The 27,544-nt window shown below is 33.9% G+C and overlaps 1 protein-coding gene across 4 annotated transcripts; it reads left to right on the top strand.

Annotated features, from left to right (window-relative positions):
- The first annotated feature begins 23,458 nt into the window (after nt 1–23,458).
- LOC131048313 (F-box protein At5g50450) lies at nt 23,459–26,777 on the top strand. 4 transcript variants are annotated; one of them, XM_057982221.2, is made up of 4 exons: nt 23,459–23,598; nt 24,609–25,329; nt 25,435–25,597; nt 25,880–26,777. In XM_057982221.2, the coding sequence occupies exons 2-4, from the start codon at nt 25,106–25,108 to the stop codon at nt 26,543–26,545; spliced, it is 1,053 nt and encodes a 350-aa protein (XP_057838204.1). In that variant the 5' UTR covers nt 23,459–23,598; nt 24,609–25,105; the 3' UTR covers nt 26,546–26,777. The 4 variants fall into 4 exon arrangements, with proteins under 4 accessions (XP_057838204.1, XP_057838206.1, XP_057838205.1 ...); XM_057982223.2 differs by lacking the exon at nt 23,459–23,598 and adding an exon at nt 23,658–24,013; XM_057982222.1 differs by lacking the exon at nt 23,459–23,598 and adding an exon at nt 24,023–24,178.
- Nucleotides 26,778–27,544: the final 767 nt, after the last annotated feature.

Here is a 27,544-nt window from a genome sequence, read left to right as displayed (position 1 = left end):
AATGATATATTTTTGTATTAAGTTTGATTCATATTTTGATTTCGATTTATTTATTTGTTTTTAAATTTTTTTTCTATTTCGAAATCACTATTTTATTTTTATACATCATTTTCAAATAACCAGATTGATAAGAATCAATCTTAAAAAGTATGTGAATGATATCTAAATCTTAAAACTCCAAATTCATAGTCAAGTTTAAACTTCTTCAATCTTATATATTAATCGTTATGAAGTAGTCTAATACATTTTTCATACACCATGTTGTCATGTTATGATAAATTAATTAAATTCAACATGCATTTAATTTTATATGAGCCAATAATCATCATGTTCAAAAGGTTAATAATTAGAGAACAATTCAATTCTAAAGACTATTAATAGAATAAAAAATGTAGAATCATCACATAGGACATCTACATGGTTGCAAATGTTGTCTTTAATATTTCTCATTGTCATTAATTTAATTCACTAAAGGGTTTGGCCGAGGAAAACTTGTTCACTTATCAAATCAGTGGTTGTACACACCACCTTAATATATGCTTATATCTATAAAACAATGGTGAGACACTTTTAATGATTACATTCTATTAGTCCATTCCCACGCAACATTGATCAATTTTGTATATCAGATGAAGTTCATGGTAATTGAGATCTGAAAACACATGGATCTCGAGATCCATCTACATAATTCTCTTTATCAATTTAGAGTTTGAAATGTTCACCAAACTAAGATAATTAATCTTTCAACAATGACAAAATATTCTGATCAACATCTAGATCATCTATCCATCATCGATTCTAGAACCATGTACACCTATCCCTTTGTTTAATTATAATATACACTTCAATTTCAATTATCTACCCTAATTCAGTTATTTAGATAATTGTTTGTATTTATTTGTCTAATATGATCTATATAAAATATTTTTTTCTTATAATAAAACAAGATAATGATCTTAATATCCATAAAATATTTTAAAAATTATACAATTGACAATTAAATAAAAGTAAACATAAATATAACTTCGACACATATTACAACTCATCATATCAAACAACTTGAATCATGAATAAATTGTGTACCATTTTAACTAGTTGTTGTACATTAACAATTGGAGGAAGTAGATGAAAAAATATAAATAATAAAAATAGTGCACCCACCATAGTCTATGTTATGCTTGTAATACACTCAAAAACAAATAAACATTTTGAAAAATTATTTGATAAAAAGGAATAATGAGCTTATTCCTTTTGTCTTTCATCTTTATGTACCGAGATGCACAACTTTTTGTTTGTTTTCTTTTGACATAGCTTATTGTATTAGATTGAGATTCTCTTTATCACGAGAGGAAGATATACATGCATATAAATGCTATAATTTTTTAATAATATTTAATAATAAAAAATTGTTTGATGGTTTGGTTACATTCAAATATTTTGGTTTAAATTTCATAAATTAGGTTGTGATATACTTAAGGAATTTTTTTTAAAAGTTATAGTTTAAGCTAATTCAATAAAATCTTTGTAAGTATAGATTAGTTTAAGTTAATTTGTGAGAGTGAATTGATTTGCTATTGAAATGATTAGATGTGGAAAATATAAATTGAAAAATAAAAATGATTAATTTAGTTGTTATAATAGTTTTAAAATTGATGTAGATTTGAATATAATGTATTTCAAAAATTGTAATATATTAGTAATTTGTTTGAGAATAATAGTATTTTGATGTAATTATGTGAGATTAAATATAGTGACTACCAAGAATAAATTCATGACCATGATCTTGTCTAGTACATGCAATTTTGACTTTTAATAAATTGTCATACAACAAAGCTGCATAGGCATTCTATCTTGATCAACTCCTTGAAATTAAACAAGATAAAAAATAACACTCTTCAATTATGTAAATCCATATAGAATGGTTGTGTAATGCTAGATTCCTTCTAGAACACCAATTAAAGCCCCCTAGAGGCCCTCTCTAATTTAGCATACATGTCCTATCGACTTGACTTGCTATTAAAGTCGGTAGGACAAGGCCCCACTCTTAACTATAGGGTGTTTCAAATGGAAGGCTACCTTAACCCCTATCCAAACTATACAAAACTATAGTATGTGGGTGTGGCATCTAACCTTCTATAGTTGGTACTCAACCTATCAATCAAGGTTGAGCACAAATGAACTACCCTACAATCAACTATAGAATGGGTGGGACACGAATTCCTACCTCCCCATGACCTATAGTTAGTTGAGTAGCTCTAGAGATGGTTATGGATCACTTCACTATCTTGACACGAGAGAAATCATTCTTGGTTGATCAAGTGCCCTCCTTTATGCATAATGGGTGAAAATGTGAATGATTCCTTTTTTCTTTCATGACCACGTGATTTTAAAATTAGTAGAAATAATACATGTATTGAATGCCTTTGAATACAAGGGCATACCGACATATCATGAAAAATTATGTTTAGTCAAATTTGGGAGAGAAGATAGTTAAATTGAATTTAAAATTTAAAATAGGGTGAGATAAGTCCACAACTATGAGGGTCATCTCACAGTCACAAACTATAGGATACAAAGTGGCTAGATCACGATGGATAGTGTATGCATGGAAATAAGTGTTAGCATATAAGTAGCAAATGATTAAATAGGGTAAATATATGAGGGTACATGAACATGGACAATAGATAAGTGGTAGGTGTATTAAAAAATGTGTATATGGTAGTAGATAACATAGAGAAAGGAACCCAACTTTTTACAAGATTATGCTATTTATCAACATGTCTATGTTTCAAAGAACTCCCTTAAAAATATGCACAAAACTAAATGGGGAAATGACATGAAAATGTATCTTTCACCGTTATGTTATGGCCCCACCTTGAGGTGCATGTAAATCCTAAAATGATTTTGCATCTCAAAGAATGTAGCACTCACAAACATGCATGTAAATTAAATATTCAAACACTTAAAGGATATTACCATGATGTTCATGTAAAGTAATGGACCTTATGAGGATATGACTATGTGTGTTTGCCTTTATTGTATGTATTTTATCCATAAGATGAGTCTCTATAAACACCTGCAATTGTTTGCATATCTAAATGCTCAAATCCTCTAACAAGAGGTAGATTTGGAGGCATATCATTGAAAACTAGGTTATGCTTATCAATAATTGATTGAATTTCAAAATAGAGAGTACCTTGTTTCTTTGAAGAGCTTGTTGGATGGATTATGACTCATGTTGCCCAAGCTACATTTCCTTTATGAAACTTCCTCTCCATCCTCTTTGTACTAATCACTCTAGGTTTTTCATTTGTTAAGGCTCTCAACAAAACTTCCTTCCCATCAGATTGAAACTTGAACTCCATGTTTGATGGTTTTGATAATATCCTCCAATTGAGTGTAGCCATTGGACACCCAATATGATGTCAAATTATGCAATACCAACAATATAGAAGTCATTACATAACCCATAATCATCCAAGGTTATTTTGAATTGTTGAATCATATTAGTGTGCATCATGACAAATCCATTTGGAATAATAATATTGAAGCCTTAAAACTCTTCTTTCAATCCTCTTTTCAAAACAAATCCTTCATCTATAAAATTTTGGGTCACCCCATTGTCAATAAGGATTGTCATTCTTTGTCCAACTAAAACTCCCCAAACTCTGAAGGGATGATACCTTGAAGCTCCAAATAAGGCTACTAAAGCACTTTCCTTGCTGATTTATTTTTCTTCTTCTTCTTTTTGGGTATCATGACACTCTTAATTATCATATGATTTAGAATTAGGCAAAATTTCAATAAAGTGCAATTGATCCTTACCCAAACATTTGTGTCCTAGAACCCATGGCTCTCTCCAAGCAAAATAAATCTTTTTCCTTCAAATCTCACTCTTTATTTCTTCATCAATATTCTTATTAATTGTGTTTGGCACATTCTTTGGTGGAAAAGTTGGTAATATTTTATTTTGAAAGTTTCTCTTATTTTGCCAAGGTTTAGGAAAATTATCTTAATGAGTCTCAAACTTTATTAGCATAGTAGTCTCAAACTATAAACTTTCTTTGATTGCTTCTTGCAATGTAGAAGGTGAGAAAGCCTTAACCAAACCCCTTATATGTTCTTCAAGACCCTCAAGAAAGAGATATATAGTTCTCTTTTCTAGTATATATGCTACCATAATAGAAATCTATTGGAACTCTTCTACATATTCATTGATAGAATTTGATTGCTTTAATTTTGACAACTCCCTAAAGTATTCTTCTTCATCTTTGAGTTAAAATATATCCAGTAATCATTAACTAAACTTGTCAAAAGTGTTTACTTGATTGTGGCCTTGAGTAGTCATTTTGTGGCATTGCCAATCATAAGAAAAACCTTCACTATGTAAGGTTGCAAATTGAACAACATCCTTCTCCTTTATGGGATTAAGGGTGAAGAAATTTTGAAGCTTTTGTAACTAGGATCTAGCTGAAATCTTATTAGTTTTGTTAAATGTTGGAGCTAATTGCTTGTTCAATTTGATTTTTAGCTCTCCCACTTGAACCTTGGTCTTTATTAAACCCTTTTTTGGCATCAAGGTATTCATCATGTCCACATAATCTCTAAATGGAATTGATTTTCTTAATTCTTCATCTAGATTGTTATAGGTGTCTCTCATTGCAACCAAATCCGTACAATTTCTTCCATGGGATTAGAAAATGGGATTGGTGTCCGTACTTCATCTACAAGTAGGAAAATATTTTGTGAAGGTTTTCTTTGAAACTTTGGAAACTTCTTAAGAACTTCCTTTCTCTTGTGTAGACACTGATCCTTGTAATTTTTTTTGCTAGAGGCTACTTAACCTCTCTAGTCTCCTCAAGAATTTTTGTAATCTTCTTCTAATGTTCTTGGATGTCAAGAATATTATTTTTATGTAACTCATCAAGATCATCCATTGTTATCTTCATTTAAGTTTATACTTCAGTTTCTTCTTCTAAGGATGAACTATCTAGAAATCCTTTACTCTTCTCACACTGTAAATATATCCTTTCTCTTTCACATGGCTACATAAATTTAGCTATACTCTTAGGCAGGCAAGATCACAACTTCGATAACATATTATATCCCAAACTAATCAAAATATACAGATTTCAAAAGTCTTAGAAACTTCTTTATTAAATTTAACAACATGCCAATTGCATGTATAAAGATTTAAAATGAACTTCACAAATAATGAAATTGTAACTCCATGCAGCTAATATTTATTATTTAAAACTAATTTCAAGCATCATATACATCAAATTTTATATTAAATATTGCATCCAATAACAAAAAACATCTGCAATAAATTCTCTTAAACATAGATCCAAACTAAGTCCAAAAATCATTGTGCAACACTACAAACTTAAGGAAATATTTTTAAACTCACTCCAAACCTCTAATTGATAAAATATATAAGATCACACAACAAAAAGTAGCAAAGACATGGCCTCAAGGTAGACTTTTGCAAACTTAGAACACATAGAAATAAAAAATATAATAGAAAGTTGAAACTATCCTACAACACACAAACTGCTAAAACTGAAAGAAACAATTTTGATTTGCACAATGATAGTCTATGTGTGAAATTATACTATGATGAACCTCTAACTCTTATCCTTAGTGCACCTAGAAACCTTTAAACATATCGTTCTACAGTCTCCTTCTCCACTATTTTATCAACCATTGAAGAAAAACAAAATTTTGTAAGACAAAACATCAAAGTGAATAAATGAAATGGAAGCTAAACCATGCATAAATCAAACCATAGTGAAAGACAAAGTTTTGGTACCCAAATCCCATGCTCAAGAAAGGCGAATCTTGTGTGTCAAGAACGATAACCATTGTTGCCAAGTGTCCTCCAGGCTCTACTATTTCCTATGCAAATTGTCATTTGTACAAACTTGTCATAAAGCTACTAAGGCCAAACAACAAGCAAAGATTTGCTCCTTTTTTTGCAATGTCCAATTTTGGGAATTTATTTATATAAACAACCTTTGGTGATTTAATAATATCTTTGACTTAACCATGACACCAAAAAGGATATTATTTTATGGTTTATCCACTAATCCTAATTTACTAAATTTTTGGACAACCAACTTATTAATTTTACTAAGTTGTTATTTTTGGTAAGGGGATATGACACATATTGTCTAGGCCGGGTGAACCCACAATAGTGGGTTACACTTTTTTGCCAACTTTGACACTGCAAAATTCATTTTCAGAAAAAACTTCACATTCAAACACCTATTACTTCTAAACTATAAGGAATTTGTAGATGATGTAAACTAGTGGTTTGTGGCATTTTGTATGTAGATTATAAAAAATTGATAATTTTTGGAATCAATTTACTTTCATATTTCTATCTCCCTCGAAAACTTTTTTTTTTCAAAAAAAAAAAAGAATTTTTAAAGAGTGATACTCACTTTGTATAACATAACTTTTTTTCTATAATAGATATGAATGTGATTCTTTAGAATTTGGTTTTGTAAAATCCATATCTAGTGTTTTCAATTGGTTTTGTGATATTATCTTCAATATTTCATATTTTATTAAGATTTGAAGTCCAATTAACTGTAATTTTGACATATGTCCATTTGATATTACATAACTTATTGTATACGTAACAAAAATCATTTTTTTTTTGTTGGAAAGAGGACTTAAATACCTAGTGCATAAATATTTTTCAGTATTTTTTGGGTGACATTTACTATTTTTCCATAAGCATTGAACAAAGAAGTTCATGTTCAGTGATTTCCCTACATTCATAAGAAATAAAATAAAAATATATTAAAAATTATACTATTTGGAAAGCTTATAATAAGGGATAAATACTTAAACAAACAAAACTTCTAAATGAATTGATTTGACCCCCCAAAAGCTAACGTAAAATTGGTTTTTTATCAGCATTTAATAGATGCAAAGGAGACTCCATTGCAAGTATGATTTATAAGTAGAGAGGTTCTATCCAAGAACTTTTGATCTAAGATCCTTTGATCTAACTCTCTTCAATTAATTACTTCAAATGGGACCTCTTAAAGCTTAAATCATTATATTTTCTAAAAAATGTATGATTTCAACAAAAATCAAGAAGTACGAAAAAGTGGGAACCAACATTGTGAGTTCACCCACCCCTCCAACTAGTTCTTATGTGTTGACTTAAGTGGTGAAATATTTTAAATTTTATTCTAGGGTGTTGTATAAAAAGACATACCATATTTATTTTGACACATCTTTAAGATCCATCTAGCTCACACTCACTACTTGCATCATCATTTAAGGGTCGCATATGAGTTTTCACTACCATATCACCATCTACAAAGTTTTCATTAGATAGACATATTTCATGGTTTCTTGTTGAATTTGATCTTTGTTCATAAGTTATTAAATTGGTTCTCCTGAGGGTTTAACTAAGGAAAACACGACCCTTTCTTATAAAGTTCCTCAAAAGTGTTTATAAACACTACTGGTCTTTTTGTTTCAAATTTAAATATCTATAAGATGAGGCAAATCTATTTTCAAATCATCAAACCCAATATGTTAATTTTGCACATTGTGGATTAATTTTATGCTCATATCATGTCTATTTTCTTATTTATTCATCTCTCATTTTTTCCTATTAAAATTAGATACTAAGGTAGATATGAATGAAATTAGAGAAACAAGTGGGAGTTTCCTACCATTTCATTGTGCCATAGTTTCTAAATGAGGTCTATTCATCTCAAACCTAACCCACATTTACTAGTAAATACTTAACTACCTTTTCCTCACTTTTTGATTTTCTTTCCAAAATCAAAGTTTCATCCTAGGAACAAATTTAAGCTAACCAAAACCAAAACCTATCAATTCTATGACATAATGAATAACCACATAGTAAGTCTATTATGAGGACTTATGGTGGAAGCAATTCTTAGACACATAATTTTAGTACTGGCAAAATATATTTTTAAGCAATTTGTAGTATGAGGCAAATCAAATCCTAGACTTGACAATGCCATGATAAAATGAATGACGCACAATTTAAGTATTGGAAGAGGTATTTTTTAAGAAATTTGTAAGATCAAGCAAAGCAAAGGATGAGGTCATGACACAAAGAATAACATAGAATTCAAACATTGACAAATTTATTTTTCAAAATTTGTAAGATTAGGCAAGCAAAAGATGATGTCATGACACAATGAATGGCATGGAAATAAACCAGTATATAGATTTAACTTCATGAAATAAACCTTGATATTTTATTTCATGAATTGATTACTCGCTTTACTTTAACATGTGTATTCATAGTACCGTTCATACACAATCAACGTGGGAGGAAATGTAATAGTGAAAATTACTTTCCCCACACTTTTTTAACTAGCTTTGCACTCAGTTTGACCAAGTTAACCTTTATACAATAATATGATATGAGTCGAACGTTTCTACAAAAGATTTGGCATATTCCCTAGATTTAGTTTGATTCCACATTTGGACTGTTGGCAATTCGGAGGAATTGATTATGTGTTGCATTGATGTTTTGTCATTGATGGCAACACCAGTTGTTTACGAGTTTCCGATTGGTTCCGGTAAAGTGGTTGGATTATGATATTGATCTGGTATGCTTTGGTTTGTGGAATTGGTTTGTATCTGTCATTCATCCTATTTAGATGTGTATCGCGAACAGTTGGTTCAAGATTTGATGACTCAGGAGCTATCATTTGTTCTAGTAAGCCTTTTGGTCACCAGTAAGGGTTTTACCAGCAGAGCTTTGTTGAAGATCTTTTGATGCACGTGATAAGTAGTGTCGGTGCGGCTTCTAGATGGCTTTCAAGATGCTATTGGTTATCTTGTTCATGTTCCAGTTCATCGGTTGTGTTGGATTTGGTTTATGGTGACCTATTTTGGGTCCGGTGTTATTTAAGTTATGGACCGATTTTTGTAATGTGTTGGAGGATGTTCTTGATGCGTTACCAACGAGATTTAATGAGTGGTTTACATTGTTTTCGGCCAAAGCCTTCTTGTTTGATCATTGGATTATGGGTTTATGTTATGAACTTATTGTATTATCTTTTAGGTAGTCGACCTAATTGTTTAGGCCCCAGGTTGGTATAAGTATGATGTAAGATCTCTTTGTAGATCATAGGTCAAGGTTATGGGATGATCTGTGTGCGAATAATGTTATAATCATATGCATAAGGTTTGGTCGATCATAGGTGATCGAATCGGGTTTGTAAGAGGTTTAAGACCTCTAGTATTGAGCTTAACTGGAATTGTACTCAGGCATAGGAGATGTTATACTTGCAGTTCACTCTTCTTTTTGGATTGTAGTCTGATGTTTTTGTAGTCAGTGAGGCTAGCTCCTTTTTGTGATGAGAAGTGTGCTCTAGTTGTTGGCCTTTCTGCATGTGCAGGCCCCTCATATTGTAATTATATACTTACTGCAGAAGTATTATCTGACTATGGGTAGGCTTCTCACTGTGGTTTTTCCCTTTACCGGGTTTTCCACGTACAAATATTGGTGTCATGTGTTTTGGATGGAAGGTAATTGTTCTGTGATTTATGTTTATGTTTAATTGCTATTTCTGTTATTCTAGTATTTGGTTTATGCATTTCAGTATTGAGTTTGTGTGTTCTGGTAATAAGGATTTGAATGCTTAAAGTTTTGTAATCCGGTGACAACTGATTCACCCCCCCCCCCCCCCCTCTCAGTTGTCCTCTGGTTATTTGAGTTGTCTAACATGGACATCCCTAGGAATCAATTTTGATCCTTATTTTACCAATTCACCTACAAAGATTGATTCTATATAGAAAACAATTGGCCCCTACCTTTCTAAAATCCAAACTTCAAATTGGGCCCTCCTACTAGTTCTTATGTGTTGACTTAAATGGTAAAGCATTTTAAATTGTATTGTAGGGTCTTGTATAAAAGGACAAACCATAATTTATTTTGGCACATCTTTAAGATCCATCTAGCTCTCCCTCACTACTTGCACCATCATTTTATGTAAAGACATCAATCTAGGATCTAACCCTAAACTACGCTTTATTCATAAATAAACTTAAAATTTCAATCTCTAAGCATATTTTATACAAGATATAAGCAAACATCGAATATATCATAATAATGCACATGAATAATACAATATCCAATATAAAGAAGTTCTTATTTTCTACTTAGGCTTCCAAATTGCCTTAAGAATATACAAGAAGATGCATCCGTCGATTTTAGTCTGAGTCGCTTCCTTCTGTCTTTTGAATGCAGACGAGAACAAGAATCAGGCACTTTTTCCACCCAACCTTGAAGCTTACGCTTCCCCGGAATTCTTGGTCAATCAAGAATACCCGACCCTGCACAAATTGGTTTAACCAAAGAATTCGAAAGCAAGAGGGAATCTAGTGCATGCCTAGATAATATATGCATTTTCATTTTTCCTAGTTCATTCTAAGAAACAAGCATTTGCTATCATACTAGGATGTGGTAGAGAGTATAAATAAGGAATTTCCATCTTTTTCTATGGATAATTCAAACAATAACTCGGCCGAGTATATGCCATGCACAACAAAATAATAGTTGGAAAAAGCAACCATTCTCCCTAAAGCATCCACATTCGGCACTCGTCCCAAAAGATAAATTTTTCCAACTCAAGCTTAACCCTACCTTGATTCCCTCAAACACAAATTCTATTGAGAATACAATCTTTCTTTTAAAACAAAAATAGAGATATCATTTTTGTTGCTTACTAATCATTACTTGTCTAATATATCTTTTGAAGACAATCTTTCATTAAAAAAAAATGATAAAATTTTATAAGCAATAATCTTAAAATCAATCCTTTGACCAAAATAAAGTACATACAATAGAAGGTGTTAAAGATGTATTAAATTAATCTCATATATAACCTAAAGTACACAAACACATTCTTAAAATAGAATTTAGAACAAATTATTTTTGTGCAAAATACGATATTAACAACATCTTTTCTCTAAATTATTTTCTTCTATTCCACAATGGTTTATAAAGCATTTCAAATATGATATTAATAATTGATACCCATTTGGACGTACGTATCTATTATCTAAACTTCCATTTCTACACATTTTATACCAAATTTAACGAATAGAATAAAACATAAACAAAGGATTCTAACCTCTTGGAAACTTAGAGTGGATTGTAAGCTTTTGACCTTGTCATTCTTCGTCAAATGATTCCACGCCTTGATCGCAAGTCTCTCTTTCTCTCCAACTATTCTTATCTCTATCCAACTATCTCTCTATCGCTCAATCTCCACGATATTATCCAACTATTCTTCCTCTACATCCAACTATTCTTCCTCTATCTCAAACTATTCTTCCTCTCTATCAAACTATTCTTCCTTTCTATCAAACTATTCTAACCCTCCCTTCAAGAAATTATCGCTCTTCTAATCTCGTGTGAGAAAGAATGAAAGAATGAGTGTGTGCATACATCTATTTATTCTAATCTTGGCTATGTTTACTGCTATCCTCTGGGTCTTATTTACTGTTCCACTATTTCTATTGTCAAGTGGTTGTAATTATAATCTCCACGCAGTCTTATGGATTAATTACCACCCTTGATTTGTGGCAAGTTTGAGTCTTATTGTTTAAAACTTCCAACCGTTTCAGTTGGAGCTTGATTGCTGCATGGAATCTGCCGACTTCAACTTATCCACCACAGAGTGATGTTGCATGTCAAGTCATCCAAGGGGTCGTGGGAGTGTTTTACACGTTGTTTACGTTACAAATAGGAGTAGTGGTAGTCAGTGGTATCTCCCTTAAGCTACGCCTACCTTAACAACTTTGCCTCCCACGTATTTGACCTGCATTTAAGGGCTTTGACAGCGACCACCGTGGATGGAGGGGGTTCTGCTCAACAAACCGACCAAAGCGGCTACCGTGGGTGGAGGAGTCTGTTAATACACTAACCAAAGCAGCTCTTCCTTTGGCTTTAAACGGTCGACCACCTTTTTCAACCCGCCACCTTATATTAATATGTTTAATATTATATTTATATATTAAATGACTCTTTTTTAATATTTAAACATTAAACTTTGTTTATTTTAATAAACCCTTTCTTTGATTATATATATATATATATCGAATTTTCATTACATAGTTTAATTTCATAAATACATATACAATATTTATAAATACATTATTTCGAATGGTCATGATCATAAGATAAGAAGATAGTTACTTGAGAATAATTAAATATTCAATATATAAATGTATGTATATATATATATATATATATATATATATATATATATATATTATAGATTTTTATAAAATAGTTTAATTCCTCAAACCTATTTACATATTTGATAATTACACTCTTATCTATAAGTCTGTGATCGAATTATCATTAGAATTCATATACACATAATGCGTATATATTTTTGCTCTCAAATGATTACGTATATGTATAAACAAAAGTCTTGACGAAATCAAATTTCACTATAATTGGATATTGATATATGTATATGATTGAATTCTTATATACATATACATTTTATACTATTGACCAATTTACAAAAGTACTTATTAGTACGCTTTTCCATACATTATACATATCTGAACAAGAAGGACATAAAAACCTAGGGTCGATATTCGTTTTCGAATCATCTACACATTTTATCTCTTTTAACCATAAAGCTTAATATTTCATCATTACTCATGCAACTTAAATTCAATTCAATCGCCACTCACATCATGCAATCAATGCACATGTATAATTATTTAAATCAATCTACTACTCATTCCAAATTCATCATTTCAATTTGAACAAACACTCAAATAAGATCATTTAAATCATCCATCTTTCAAGATGCAAATATAAATCCTAATGTGGTGTGTGAAAGATTCCCTTTTCTATCGAAGTCGTTCAGTTAAAAGCAACTGTACCTGATTCGTGTTCTCGCCTTCGACCTCCTTCACCTCATCCTGCATTACTTGCACTCAAAATTTTATCAGCATTGACAAACCCAAAAGAATATTGAATTTCATATCATTTGCAGGAGTAAAAAGCATATTATATTTCCTCATACTAGATTATGAATGATCTAATCTATTTTAAATTTCAAAATCACATTACATCTTTAAATTGCACAATATTAAATAAAACGATTCGTGACATCCTTCCCCTCTTGGAATAGACATCGTCTCGATGTCTTGCCACTCATTAATAATCACAAAACATAATATCTCACAAAATATCAATCTTACCTCAAATTCAAATAATAATACCAAGAGCACACAGGCTATCCAAGTTTACATCATAAAATAATAATAATTGTTTCAAAATATCCAAAATTAAATAGCAGTTATTCCCTAAGAAAGCAAATGAGGAAAATGACGGTCAATCGTCTCAGCATCCTCCCATGTAGCACTATCCTCAGAATATTGGTCCCATTGAACCTTATACTGAATGAAATCTCTGCTACGTAGCTTCACACTACGTTGATCAAGGATTTGGATGGGCTCCACTAGCACCACCCCTGGATCTTGAACCTGTAAGGATTGCCAATCAAGAATATGAGATGCATCAGCATTGTAAGGTTTCAATAAAGACACATGAAACACATTATGGATTCGAGCTAGAGTAGGGGTTAAAGCTAATCTATAAGCATCTGGATTGATAACTTCCAGTACATCAAAGGGTCCCACATATCTTGGAGCCAATTTTGATGATTTTCCAAACGAGATAGAGCTCTTATGAGGTTTGACTCTCAAAAAGACTTTATCTCCTGCAACGAATTGTCTAAAAGTTCTATTTCGGTTTGCATAACTCTTCTGTCGGTCAACTGCTTCCTTCAATCTACTCTTAATCAACACCATCTGTTCATCCATTTCCTTGAGTAAACTTGGACCAAGAATGATCCTATCCTCTAGTCTATCCCAGCTGATAGGTGTGCAACATTTTCGCCCATAGACTGCTTCAAAAGGTGCCATACCTAATGATGCATGAAAAGAGTTGTTATAAGCAAATTCAACTAAGGGAAAGTACTCCTCCCATTTGTACTGTTGATCCATGCAATACATTCTCAAAAGATCCTCCACTACCTGATTAACCCTTTTTGTTTGGCCGTCAGTCTGAGGATGATATGCTGAGCTAAAAATTAGCCTTGTTCCCAATGCTGCATTCAATGTTGTCCAAAATCTGGAAGTCATCCTGGTATCCCTATCAGATATAATAGTTTTTGGAACTCCATGTAATCAAAAAATTTCTTGCACAAATTTCTTGGCAAGAACAAATGATCCATCTTTTAGATTACCAGGTATGAAATGTGAAACTTTAGTCAACTTGTCCACCACTACTAAGATAGTGTCATGCTTATTCTTACTCATCGACAATCCTTGGATGAAATCCATACTGATTACCTACCACTTGTATTCTAGTATAACATGTTGAAATAGAAGCCCTGCCAGATGAACATGTTCAGCTTTTACTCTTTGACATTCCAGACATTGTGCTACATACTCAACCACTTCTTTCCGGAGTTTAGGCCAGAAATACAATGTTTTCAAATCAGCTACCATCTTTGTTTTTCCAGGGTGTCCTTAATAAGGTGTATTGTGCATCTCATGTAAGATCAACTTCCTCAACTCTCCTCCTTCTGGTATATACATCCTTCCTTGATATCTCAAAATACCCTCTGGTTCTATCTCATATCCATCATAGCGATGGTCTGAAGAGTCTCTTTCCAAGGCTTGTTTAACTCTTATATAATGTTCATCTTCAAAAAGATTCTGCAACACTTGTTGCTTCAAATTTGTCCTTGTTGTAACCATTGCAGATAGGTGTCTTCGTCTGCTGAGAGCATCAGCTACTCTATTTTCCTTCCCTTGGATATATTCAATACCAAAGTCATACTCACTTAGAAATTCAAGCCACCTTCTCTGTCTTGCATTTAGGTTAGGTTGTGTAAAAATATACTTTAATCCTAAATGATCCGTTTTAAGCTCAAAAGGCTTCCTTAAAAGGTAATGCCTCCACATTTGCAATGCATGCACAATAGCTAGTAGTTCTAAATCATGTGGAGCATAATTCATCTCATATTGCTTTAGCTTTCGTGATTCATATGCAACCACCTTTCCTTCTTTCATCAATACTGCTCCCACACCTTCACTCGAGGCATCTGTAATTACTACAAAATGTTTGTTGGGATCTGGAATTGTTAATACTGGTGTTGTTGTCAATTTCTGCTTCAGGAGTTGAAATGATTCCTCGCATTTCTCAATCCATTCAAACCTTTTCTCCTTTTTCTAAAGTGAGGTAATTGGTGCCACTATCTTGGAAAATCCTTCCACATATTTTCTATAATATCCTGCAAGTCCCATAAAACTTCAAACTTCTGAAACATTCTGGGGCATTGGCCAATCTACTATTGCTTCTATCTTTGCAGGATCAACTGAAATCCCTTCGACGGATATGACATGACCTAAGTATTGCACCTTTTCCTGAAAGAAGGCACACTTAGAGAATTTCCCATAAAGTTTACGATCTCTCAATCGTTGCAAAACTATCCTCAGGTGCTTCTTATGTTCTTCTTCATTCTTAGAATAGATCAATATGTCATCAATGAAGATTAAAACAAAGTCATCCAAGTATTCTCTGAAAATACTATTCATGAGGTTCATGAATGCTACTGGGGCATTAGTTAAACCAAATGGTACAACTATGAATTCATAGTGCCCATACCTTGTTCAGAATGCAGTTTTAGGAATATCTTCATCCTTAATCCTTAACTGATGATATCCGAATCGAAGATCGATCTTGGAGAATATAGATGCACCTTTCATTTGATCAAATAATTCATCTATCCTGGGTAGAGGATATCTGTTTTTGATGGTTACTTTATTCAACATCCTATAATCAATGCATAACCTCAAAGTACCATCTTTCTTCTTTACAAAGATCACTGGTGCACCCCACGGGGATACGCTTGGTCTAATAAAATCTTGCCTAAGCAATTCTTGAAATTGAGCCTTAAGCTCATACAGTTATGTCGTTGTCATTCTATATGGAGCCTTAGATTACAGCTCTGTTCCAGGTAAGAGTTCTATAGAAAAATCGAACTCTCTCTTAGGTGGTAACTTGGTAAGATCTTCTGGAAAGACATCTAGAAACTCTGCAAGGATAGGATAATCTGTAGGACTTTTCTCTACATTATTCAAATCATTAACCATGATGGCAATGATGGAACATCCTTTTCTTTGGGCCTTCTTTAGTTGCATTGCCGAAATGTATCTCAATTCAAGAGGACTTTGAGATCTGAAAATTTCAACGAAATTCCGAAAATCATCCATGCAACTAATGACCTTATCTTCACAGTTCACTATGGCTTTATGTTCAGTCAACCAATTAATACCTAAGATCACATCATATGATCCTAGTGGTGCAACATAAAGGTTAACTTGGGTTTGGAAACTAGGAAGTTCTAATTCACTGCAAAATAGACAAGTATCTACCCTCTTTTCTGCTCGATTTCCATACTGAACCATCCATGAATTTGAAATATAACCAGGTTTAATAGATATTCTAGAAACTACTTGTGGATCAATAAAACATTCATATCATTTGCAGGAGTAAAAAGCATATTATATTTCCTCATACTAGATTATGAATGATCTAATCTATTTTAAATTTCAAAATCACATTACATCTTTAAATTGCACAATATTAAATAAAATGATTCGTGACGTTTAAGGACCACACATGAATTTTCACTACCATATTACCATCTACAAAGTTTGCAATAGATAGACATATTACATGGTTGCTTGTTGAATTTATTTTTTGTTTACAAGACATTAAACTGGTTCTCCTAAGGGTTTAACTAAGGAAAATATGAACCTTTCTTATAAAGATCCTCAAAGGTGTTTGATATCTAAAAGGTGAGGCAAGGCAAATCTACTTTCAAATCATCAAACCCAATATGTTGATATGTTGATTTTGTAGAGTATAGATGAATTTTATACTTATATGTCTATTTAACATAATGTAGTTGAAAAATCTATTTTGCATTATGATTTAACCTAAAATGGAAACAAAATTTAATTTTTTGTGTTCAAAAGCATCACAATGAGACATATAATATTAGAGCATAAATTTGGATCATCAAATGATATTTTTTAGTCCAATGCCATCGAGTTGCACATAAAACTAACTACAATCCATCAAATTAATTATTTCAAAAAATGTACCTCTTTGGTTTTAGTTTACTATAAAAATTGATAGAATTCTAGGATAAAAATATTTGTTTATCTTAAAATCTTTTGAAAGGGTTCTTTATTTTCTTTTTTACTTCTTTTATTTTAATTTAATATATAGCTTGAGTTGACATAGTGGTAGAGAACTTGTGCTCTTGAAAGAGGCTATAATTTCAAATATTTTTCTTTTATTTCTTTTTAAAGTTAGATACTCAAGTAAAGTAAGAATGAAGTTTAGAAAAACAAGTGGGAGTTGTCCACCATTTCATTATGCCACTCTTTCTAAACAAGGTCTATTTGCCTCAAACCTAACCCACTTCTAATAGTAAGTACTTAACTACTTTCCAATTTTCTTTGCAAAACCAAACTTTCATCCTAGGCACAACTTTAGGCTAACCAAAACTAAAAATGACATAATGAATAGCCTCAAAGTAGGGCTAGTATGAGGACTTAGTAGTGGAAACAATTCTAGGACACACAATTCAAGTATTAACAAAAGATATTTTTAGAAATTTGTAGGATGAGGCAAAGCAAAGCCAAGCCTAGACTTGACAATACCATGATAAAGTGAATGCCGCACAATTTAACTATTGACAAAAGCATTTATTTTTATAAATTTGTAAGAGTGGGCAAAGCAAAGGACAATGTCGTGACACAATGGATGACATAGAATTTAAGCATTGGCAAAAGGATTTTTTTTTGTAAGATTAGGCAAAACAAAGGACAATGTCATGACTCAATGGATGGCATAGAATTTAAGCATTGACAAAAAAAATTTTGTAAGACTAGGCAAAACAAAAGATGAAGTCATGATATAATAAATGTCATGACTTAATGAATGACAATTAGACAAAATGACCAGGAACTCTGCTATAGGGTTGTTTTTGTTTTCTGATTTTGATGCAGTTTACTAGAAATGCTGACAAAATGACCAGGAACTCTGCTACACTGACCAAAAACGCTGACAAACTTACCAGAAACGCTGCTAAACTGATCAGAAACATTGAGAAACATACCAGAAACACTAACAAACAGACCATAAACGTTGTTCTATACACCAGAAACACTGACAGACATACCAGAAATGCTGACAGACTGACCAGGAACTCTGCTCTGCAATACACTGACTCTAAATTTCAAATAATGATGTGTAGACTTAGCAAATTAAGTGTTTGAACTTAGGAGATTTCAATTTTGATCCAACTTTGTGATTTTCAAACTTAGAGAACGGATATTTAGACCTAACAAGTACGAACTAGGAGATCTAATGTTGCAACATGAGCAATTTGACATGCAACTCACACGAGTTGTTGATTAGACAAAGGGAGCTGACCTTTAAACCAAGGGAGCTCACCTTTAAACCAAGGGAGCTGACCTTTAAACCAAGAGAGCTACTGTTTAGACTAAGAACTCTGTTGTTTAGACCAAGAACTTTGTTGTTTAGACCAAAAACTCTAATGTGCTCAACTTTGGAGTGTTAATGTTGAAATATGAGAAATTTAACATTCACACCAAGAGAGCTGACGTTTGGACTGAAAATGTGACTGTTTGGACTGTAGGTGCGACTGTTTGAACTATAGATGCGACTGTTTGGACTGATAGTGCTAATGTTTGGACTATGAATGCGACTGTTTGGATTGATAAAGCTAATGTTTCGACCAAAAGAGCTAATGTTTGGATTGTGAATGTGACTGTTTTGATTGAAAGAGCTAATCTGTTGTGAAACTTGTGAATTTGACCATTTGAAGTTTGATTTTTCAATGTTTGTTGTATTTCAATGGATGAGATCTTGACTTGACTTACAAACACAGAATTCAGATTGTATTTTTACCCCAAAGGACACATAAAGTGTATGTTCAAGAAGCTTTAAAGAAAGCCCAAGTTTTCACGGGTTAAACAATTGAAAACACATCAATCAGTCTATCCTAAGGAGATTGGCTTCATTATTAGTTCTTAGCCCACAACTTGGTACCTTGTTAGCTCACACAGCCTTGTCACCCACTAAAGGGTGCCCGTGTTTTTGCCTTTTGTGAGAGCTAGTGGAGTCCCATTATGAGCCTAGCAATAAGGTCTCAAAAGGGGAGTTCGCACATACGCTCAAGAGGGACATATGGTGAGTATCTTAAGGAGAGATTCTTCCCCCTCCATGCACTAAGAATTTAATAATGTTCGGAGGTAAACCAAGTAGCTTCTAATTTACTTGGAACTAGTAAGGGATCCGCTCGGTGCATTGGGGTATAAACTCAATTAAGAGGTCTCCTAGCCTTGAAAACCAAGGTTTGATATACTCAAAGGTACGGAGGAGAGCTATTCCCGAGCATTATCATTGACTTGATTTTCATCAAATCGCATTTATTTTATAGTGGGTTGGAGTACTTGGCATTAGTCGTTCCCACTTGGGTCATTCCCCTCTCACCGGCCTTAAGGGCTTTAAGAGTTATTAGCTCCTCGAGAGGGCAGGCCCGCTAAAGATATGCACTATTGAAAGCAAAGGATGAGTCCGACTTTCTGATCACCTAAGAAAGGTGAGATCATACTCGCTTATCACCAAAACACATAAGACATGTTTGTTCATTTCCATTGTAATTAGTCTATGTGCCTAATTTAACAAATATAAGTGCAAAATCCCGTAGCTGCAAACAATGTTAGTAGTTTATATTGCATTCTTTGAAGGTGAAATAGTTGATGACTCTGGTCTTTCACAGCAAAATAAGTACCTGCAAAACCAACAATCTGCAAATTAGGTTCGGGAAAATGGAAGTCCAAAAGCAGAAATGAGGAATGCAACATACAATATTTACAAAATCAATAAAAAACTGAAAACGTATCAAATTGACCAAGAACACTTCTCTGCACACCAGAAACGCTGCTTTGCACACCAGAAATGTTGTCCTGCACACCAAAAACGTTGTTCTGCACACCAGAAATGTTGTCAAACATACTGAAAATGATGACAAATGTACCAAAAATGCCACAATACATACCAAAAACACTAAAGTACAGACTGAAAATGCTAAAGTACAGAAAAATATGAAAACAAAGTTGAGAAGTCTCCCAAAAATGCCATTTGAGGTGTCGGAACGCCACAATAGAGACCAAGAACGCGATTCGTGAGCCCAAGAGAGCTAATCTGCACTCCAAAAGAGCTAATCAACCTGTCAATGAAATTTTCTGCAAGCAAACTTGTTAAAGATCAAAGGGGCTAGGCCCCACGATGGGCGCCAATTAATGTGATGCTAAAAATATGGTATATAAGAGGCATAAACATATAATGAGACAATAAAATGTTATTGAGAAGCATAATTGAAAACTAGATTAGAAATGCAAACCATAAGCCTTCCTTGAAATGTCCCATTTTCCTCTATTCTTGAGGACCTTGAAGGTGTTGAATTGATGGGCTCTCAACGGAGCAATGACCTCCAAAGTGACAACTCAAGAGTTGAGTAGCTTATTTGATCATGATTGACTATGGGGATGATATGAAATGCATGATTTAAGAAACTAGATTAACATGCTATGGTTAATCCAAAAGCTAATTAGTAGATAATTGAAAATGCAAATTGCCTATAGTAATGATGCCTAAATTGATATGAGATCGGATCCTTATTGCTCCAAAATGGGGGATATTTATAGGAATTTCAAGGCCAAAGCTGAGGTGGCAGGAATCGACGGTCCAGATCTGATCTAAAGATATCAAGGGCCAAGATTGAGGAAGTTGGAGAAGAGGTTGGAGGAATGGACACTTGTCATCTCTGTGGTGACAAGTGTTAAGGAGCCTTGCTCATGAGAGGGCAAGTGTCCAAGGGAGGAGACATGTGGCAAAAGTGCCATGTGTCTCAAGGAGAGAATATCCACACCATGGGAGGTTAGGATAAGGAGGTTAGAATGTGCAAGATAAGATAGGGTTAGTTAGACCCAGGATTAGGTGGAATGGGTTAAGTTAGGGGATGGTTAGGTTAGGTGGTTAAAAGTTAGGAGCCATGTGCTCATTTGAATTTAGAAATTCAAATAATTGGAAAATGGTAATTAATCTCAACAAACTTGAGTTTGTTAATCTTAATTAGGGATTAGAAGAATTGATTAATATGGGGAGACATTAATTAATTTAGAATTAATTAATCAAAGGGGGATATGAAATGAACTATATAAATAAATCATTTAGATTTATTTACTAGTAGATGAATAGAGAAATTAATTAAATTGCTTGTGAATTCAATTAATTGGAAAGGGGAATTAATCAAATAACCGAGTATTTAATTAATTATCTTCAAACCATTTTTAGGTGTATACAATAAACACCACTAGTCTATTTATTTCAAATTTAGATATCTAAAAAGGTGAGGCAAGGCAAATCTACTTTCAAATCATCAAACCCAATATGTTGATATGTTGATTTTGTAGAGTATGGATGAATTTTATACTTATATGTCTATTTTACATAATGTAGTTAACAAATCTATTTTGCACTATGATTAACCTAAAATGGAAACAAAATTTAATTTTTTGTGTTCAAAAGCATCATAATGACACATATAATATTAGAGCATAAATTTGGATCATCAAATGATAGTTTTTAGTCCAATGTCATCGAGTTGCACATAAAACCAACTATAATCCATCCAATTAATTATTTCAAAAAATGTACCTCTTTGATTTTAATTTACTATAACAATTGATAGAATTCTAGGATAAAAATATTTGTTTATCTTAAAATCTTTTGAAAGGGTTCTTTATTTTCTTTTACACTTCTTTTATTTTAATTTAATATATAGCTTGAGTTGGCATAGTGGTAGAGAACTTGTGCTCTTGAAAGAGATGCTATAATTTCAAATATTTTTCTTTTATTTCTTTTTAAAGTTAGATACTCAAGTAAAGTAAGAATGAAGTTTAGAAAAACAAGTGGGAGTTGTCTACCATTTCATTATGCCACTCTTTCTAAACAAGGTCTATTTGCCTCAAACCTAACCCACTTCTAATAGTAAGTACTTAACTACTTTTCAATTTTCTTTCCAAAACCAAACTTTCATCCTAGGCACAACTTTAGGCTAACCAAAACTAAAAATGACATAATGAATAGCCTCAAAGTAGGGCTAGTATGAGGACTTAGTAGTGGAAGCAATTCTTGGACACACAATTCAAGTATTATCAAAAAATATTTTTAAAAATTTGTAGGATGAGGCAAAGCAAAGCCTAGCCTAGACTTGACAATACCATGATAAAGTGAATGCCACACAATTTAACTATTGACATAAGCATTTATTTTTATAAATTTGTAAGAGTGGGCAAAGCAAAGGACAATGCCATGACGCAATGGCTGACATAGAATTTAAGCTTTTACAAAAGGATTTTTTTTGTAAGATTAGGCAAAGCAAAGGACAATGTCATGACTCAACAGATGGCATATAATTTAAGCATTGACAAAAGCATTTTTTTTTGTAAGATTGGACAAAACAAAAGACGATGTCATGATATAATAAATGTCATGACTCAATGAATGACATAGAATTTAAATATTGAGAGCGATTTTTCTTGTAAGATTAGACAAAACAAAAAACGATGTCATGATATAATAAATGACATAGAAATGAACCAAATATAAACGAAACACAATTTTCAACCAAAAAAATATTTTTTAATTTTTTATAAATATTTTTCAACTAGAGAAGAAGAAAGGAGAGGCCAAGGAGGAGAATCTCACTACAATGATAGGTAATGTGAAGAAAAGAGGCTCTTTCATCTACTTGTGTTGCAAGCTTGCAACATGCAATAATTAGATGCTCCTATTTAATCCGCGGGAATATAGGTAGTCATTGTTATGTTATTCTAGGAAAGTTTTAATATTAAAAAAAAGAGAAAAGTTATTCTACGAAAGTTTTAATTAATTTTGTAAGGAGGGAGTGTTTGGGAGAAGTGAAGCTGTATGTTTAAACGGGGGTGATTTATTCATGATGGGAGTGGGCCCACATGTTCCCTACTGACCGACAAGCTCAGGGGGACCGTTTTGTGCAACGCCGTTTGCGCTGCTTTTGACCAAATACGTTTTGACTTCTACTGCACATTATTATTATTATTTTTTATCATCACAAATAGCCAAAACGGAACGGCGATTTTGTACGGATTGCACAGTCAACTGACACCGTATCAGATCCTGACTACAGATCGGATGAGCTCCGTGGTCCCCGTGTCCTGTGGAGAGATTTTGGACCGTTGATTTGTCTGTGGTCACTTTTTTTTGCATTTGGAGTATGATGATTCCTTTTCTACAAGGGATGTGATTTATTTTTTATTGTAATTTGAACTGGTGATTTGTGGAATGCGGATCGACTCGCTGGCAGTGTGGAGGTCTTCACTGTTTTTGTGAAAATCCAGGTATTTTTTATGTTTTGGTTTGGTTGCGATCTGAGGTCTGTTTCCATGGCGTCCATGTTGTTTGTTGATTTTTAAGTAAATGTTGTGATTTTTATGTTTGTATGGAGGATTTGGTGTGGTTTATGGTAGTATCCAGTGGTTATTGGTGTGATATGAGGTTTTGGAAGTTGTTGAATAACTGAATGGCCAAAAATGGATTGTTTGTGCATTAAAAAATTGTTTTGTTTGGAACAATGCGGCGTTTGATTTGTAGAGCTGGTTTAACGGCCCAGCTAGTGCGTGAGTTGTGGCGTAAGTAGCTACATGTATATATTTATTAGCTAATTCGGGATGATTCACGGGATTTTTGGAGTAAGCGTTTTCATCGGCGAAGTTGCCTGAGATGCGTTGTTATGGCTAGATGTAACTTTCAGATGTAAGTTGTTGTGAACATGAGAGGTTTTTGGTTGATATTTATTTATGGAGGATGTTGATTTTAATGGACGGACGGAGTTTGAGGCTGGTATTTGGTAATTTACTGTAGATTGAAGGAAAGCCAGAGACAAACGTTTTGTCTACTGATAGCTAGCTGCTGCTTTGTGTAGGTTCTATTAAAGAAAATGTAGCAGTCTCCTAAAGCGTTTATTATTGCTTTAAGTATTTTCTTTTTCTTTCCTTGTAAATCTCTCTGAAGGATTTCAGATTCTGGAAGGAAATTAATGTCGCTTCTTGCTTTAGAAATTAATTTTCCTTTTTTTTGTTGCCTTCTAAATCTCTGTGAAGGATTTCAGATTTTGGAAGAAAATTAATGTCGGTTTTCGTTTTATCTTCTGGTTTGTTGAAACTTTCTGTTGCTTTTTCTGTATTTAAATTCGAAAAGCAAGGGTGCTGATTCAGCTTGCCTTGAAAGAGCAAGAGAGAACTGCTCATTGTCTTCGTTAACTTACGCTTGGAAAGAATATAGTTTTAATAGGTCTGATTTAGGTGAAGGAAAGTGATTTGAGCGACTACATTATTCTTGGCGTTTGCAGGGGTTTTGCGGCATAGAAAGTAAGTTGTTAATGTCAACGGACCGGAAAAAGACTGTGACCAGAAAGTTTAATGAGTCACGAGACGTGAGAGAGTTGGGTGGATGCTTTAGGGTTGGCACAGAAAATTAAATTGAGCCGGTCTGCACCGTTTCTTTTTTAGCAGCGGCGGGGTTTGAAATTGGAATCCAAAGCAGTTGTGAAACGAAATTTGCGTGACAGAAAAGCGAAGCAATCGACGCCATTTTCCAAATTGTTTGTGCCGTCGCGCTCAAGGCCGACACGCCTGCGGCCATTCCAACCGCTTTGGAGGCTGCACTCCGTTTTACACCTACATTAATGTGGTCATTGGATATGTATTGACTTAGGGCGGCTATCAGGTCCGTTTGTGCCTTACATAGGGCGCTACGCTCCAGAACTCATTCTTGTGTCTCCTGTTCCAGCCCCGTTTTGAGCTTGCTTACTGAAGTAACAAGTCTGTTAGGGTTTGGCCAAACGAGATGCGTACCAGAAGAGGAAATTATCCGTCATCTGACGAAGGGATTTGCTTTCCTGTGCGACAGAAGAGGCGCCTGATGTTCCCTGAAGCGTTTTCCTGGTTAGCATCAAGCTACTTGAAGGAGAATCCTTTCGATGCCCTTCCTGATGATCTCCTCATTTCAATAATGGTTGCTCTTGGCTCTTCTGCAACCTCACCGACGGATCTTGTCAATGCAAAGCTTGCGTAAGCAGTTTCTTCCGCACTTTTAAACCGTTATATTATGTTTCCTGTTTTTGCCCTCACAAGATTTTTAAATAATAGATGAATGCACTGTTTCTGTGTGGACAGATGCAAGAGGTTTTGTTCCGCGGCATCAAATGAGAAGGTGCATGCTCATGCTTCCATGGGGACTCTGAGCGTAAAGGCTTCAAAATGGAACGATGAGTCGCATAAATATTTGAAACTTTGTGCAGATGCAGGCAATCCAGAAGCCCGTTACATGCTTGGCATGGTAAGTGCAAAAGGGTTTCTTAACTGTCGTCTGTTGTACTGGGAAGAGAGATGGAAAGAAACGGCCGCTCCAGCCTTGTTTGAAGTGTTTGATTGCAAACATTTGAGATGTATGCTCAGTTTGTATTTGCAATATTTACAATCCTGCACTGCGTTCTCCTCAGCAATATTCAATCAGGATGTGGTCTAGAACATGTCTGAAGATTGCATCTGGAGAATTGTTTAGGCTGAGTGGAGAAATAAAATAATCTGGTTAACCTTTTTTTCCCAAATTTGTGTGCAGATACAGTTCTATTGCTTGATGAACAGAGTTTCAGGCGTAGCGTTAATGGCGGAGGCAGCGAGTGCATCGCACTCATGGGCGCTGTATTCTCTCGGTGTAATTCAGTTCAACGGCAGCGGAGCATCACGGAAGGAAAAAATGCTGAGGGCGGGGGTACTTCTGTGTGCCAAAGCGGCTGCCCTGGGGCACATTGACGCCATGAGAGAGCTCGGCCACTGTTTGCAGGATGGTTACGGCGTGAAAAGGAATCTTCAGGAGGGCCGCAAATTTGTGCTACAGGCCAATGCAAAAGAAGCAATATTATGCGTCGCTGACAGATGCTTCCATGCCAGGAAACTCAAGAGCAGCAGATGGCCTGTGAAGCATCACGCCATTAACGAATTCCTTGTGGACTGGTTTGAATTGCATCCCCCAGCGCAGGGTCTGAGATTGTGCTGTTATTCCAAGTGCGGGAGGCCCGAGACTAGAAGGCATGAATTCCGAAGGTGTTCTGCTTGTGGCTCTGTCAATTACTGCTCCCGGGCATGCCAGGCTTTGGATTGGAAAACCAATCACAGGTATAATTGTACCCCTGTTGATAATTGGGATGAAAGACAAGGACTAGAAATTATTGAACAGGAGGCCATTGAGGGAGATGGGAACATTCATGACATGGTCAATTCTTGAATCTGCTTTCTGCTTTTTCTCTTTATTCCCTTTTTTATGTTGTTGAGATATGGGTTTGAGACGACCCCTCGTGCAGGGTGTCCTCGGGCTTTTTTTTTCGCTGTGTTGGGTATCCCTCAATCTTCCAAACCACAGGGATTCTTTACCAAAACATGCAGTTTACACAAATTTACTAGAGTTTTAAATCTTGATCATGGTAAATCGTTTCTTAATCAATGTTAATATTCTTTGAGTCTGATCTACCATTTTTTTGTTCCTATGAAGCACGCTCTTTTAAGCAAGTATCGAATCCAAAAAAAAAGAGGAAAAAAAGAAAAAAAAGTATCGAATCCAATGGGGTGTTGCCTCTGGTAATCGAACGCCCCATCACGCGTTGGAATCCAATTTATTCGAGATTTAAGAGAGAGAAGGGGGAATGAACGATTCCGAATTTCTTAAATTTCAGGTTTACGTTTAGGGTTTCTGTTGTCTGGGCATACTAATCGTAGTTAATTAGCATTAATTAGGGTTAGGGTTTTGAGGTGAGGGACAACTGTCATTATGCTATGAGAATCTTAATGAGGGGTCTGGAGCAGGCACAATTTATTGTCCCAATTTATTTGTCAGGTCCAATGTCTGATATGGTATTTGTGGAGAGGGAATTCTAAGTATATTATTTCAGGATCTTTTAAAATTTGCAGTTTGACAATTGTCAATTTTTTTGCATTATGTTATGAGAATCTTAATGAAGGGTGTCTGTGGGTAGCTCAATTTATTTGGCAGGTCCAATATCTGATACAGTATTTGTGGTCAGGAATTCTAAGCATACTATATCAGAATCTTTTAAAAGTTGCAATTTGACAATTGTCAATTGTTTGTGTTATGAAGTTTTTAATTGTTTGGGTTATGAAGTTTTTAATTGGTCAAGTGATAATTTTCTATATGTTAATTTTGGTTAAAATATATATATATTTTCTTTATAAAGTATCATGTTACAATATTAATATAATTGCAAGTTTT

This window comes from Cryptomeria japonica, chromosome 3 (assembly GCF_030272615.1).
Source record: "Cryptomeria japonica chromosome 3, Sugi_1.0, whole genome shotgun sequence".
Lineage (NCBI taxonomy): Eukaryota > Viridiplantae > Streptophyta > Pinopsida > Cupressales > Cupressaceae > Cryptomeria > Cryptomeria japonica.
The sequence above is the reverse complement of the archived record's forward strand: the minus strand, read 5'-3'. Positions and strand labels throughout refer to the sequence as shown.

Coding starts and splice junctions, on each gene's coding strand:
- LOC131048313 (XM_057982221.2), top strand. CDS start 25,106: ATGCGTACCAGAAGAGGAAATTATCCGTCATCTGACGAAGGGATTTGC. Junction 25,330..25,434: donor CTTGTCAATGCAAAGCTTGC/GTAAGCAGTTTC, acceptor CTGTGTGGACAG/ATGCAAGAGGTTTTGTTCCG. Junction 25,598..25,879: donor CCCGTTACATGCTTGGCATG/GTAAGTGCAAAA, acceptor ATTTGTGTGCAG/ATACAGTTCTATTGCTTGAT.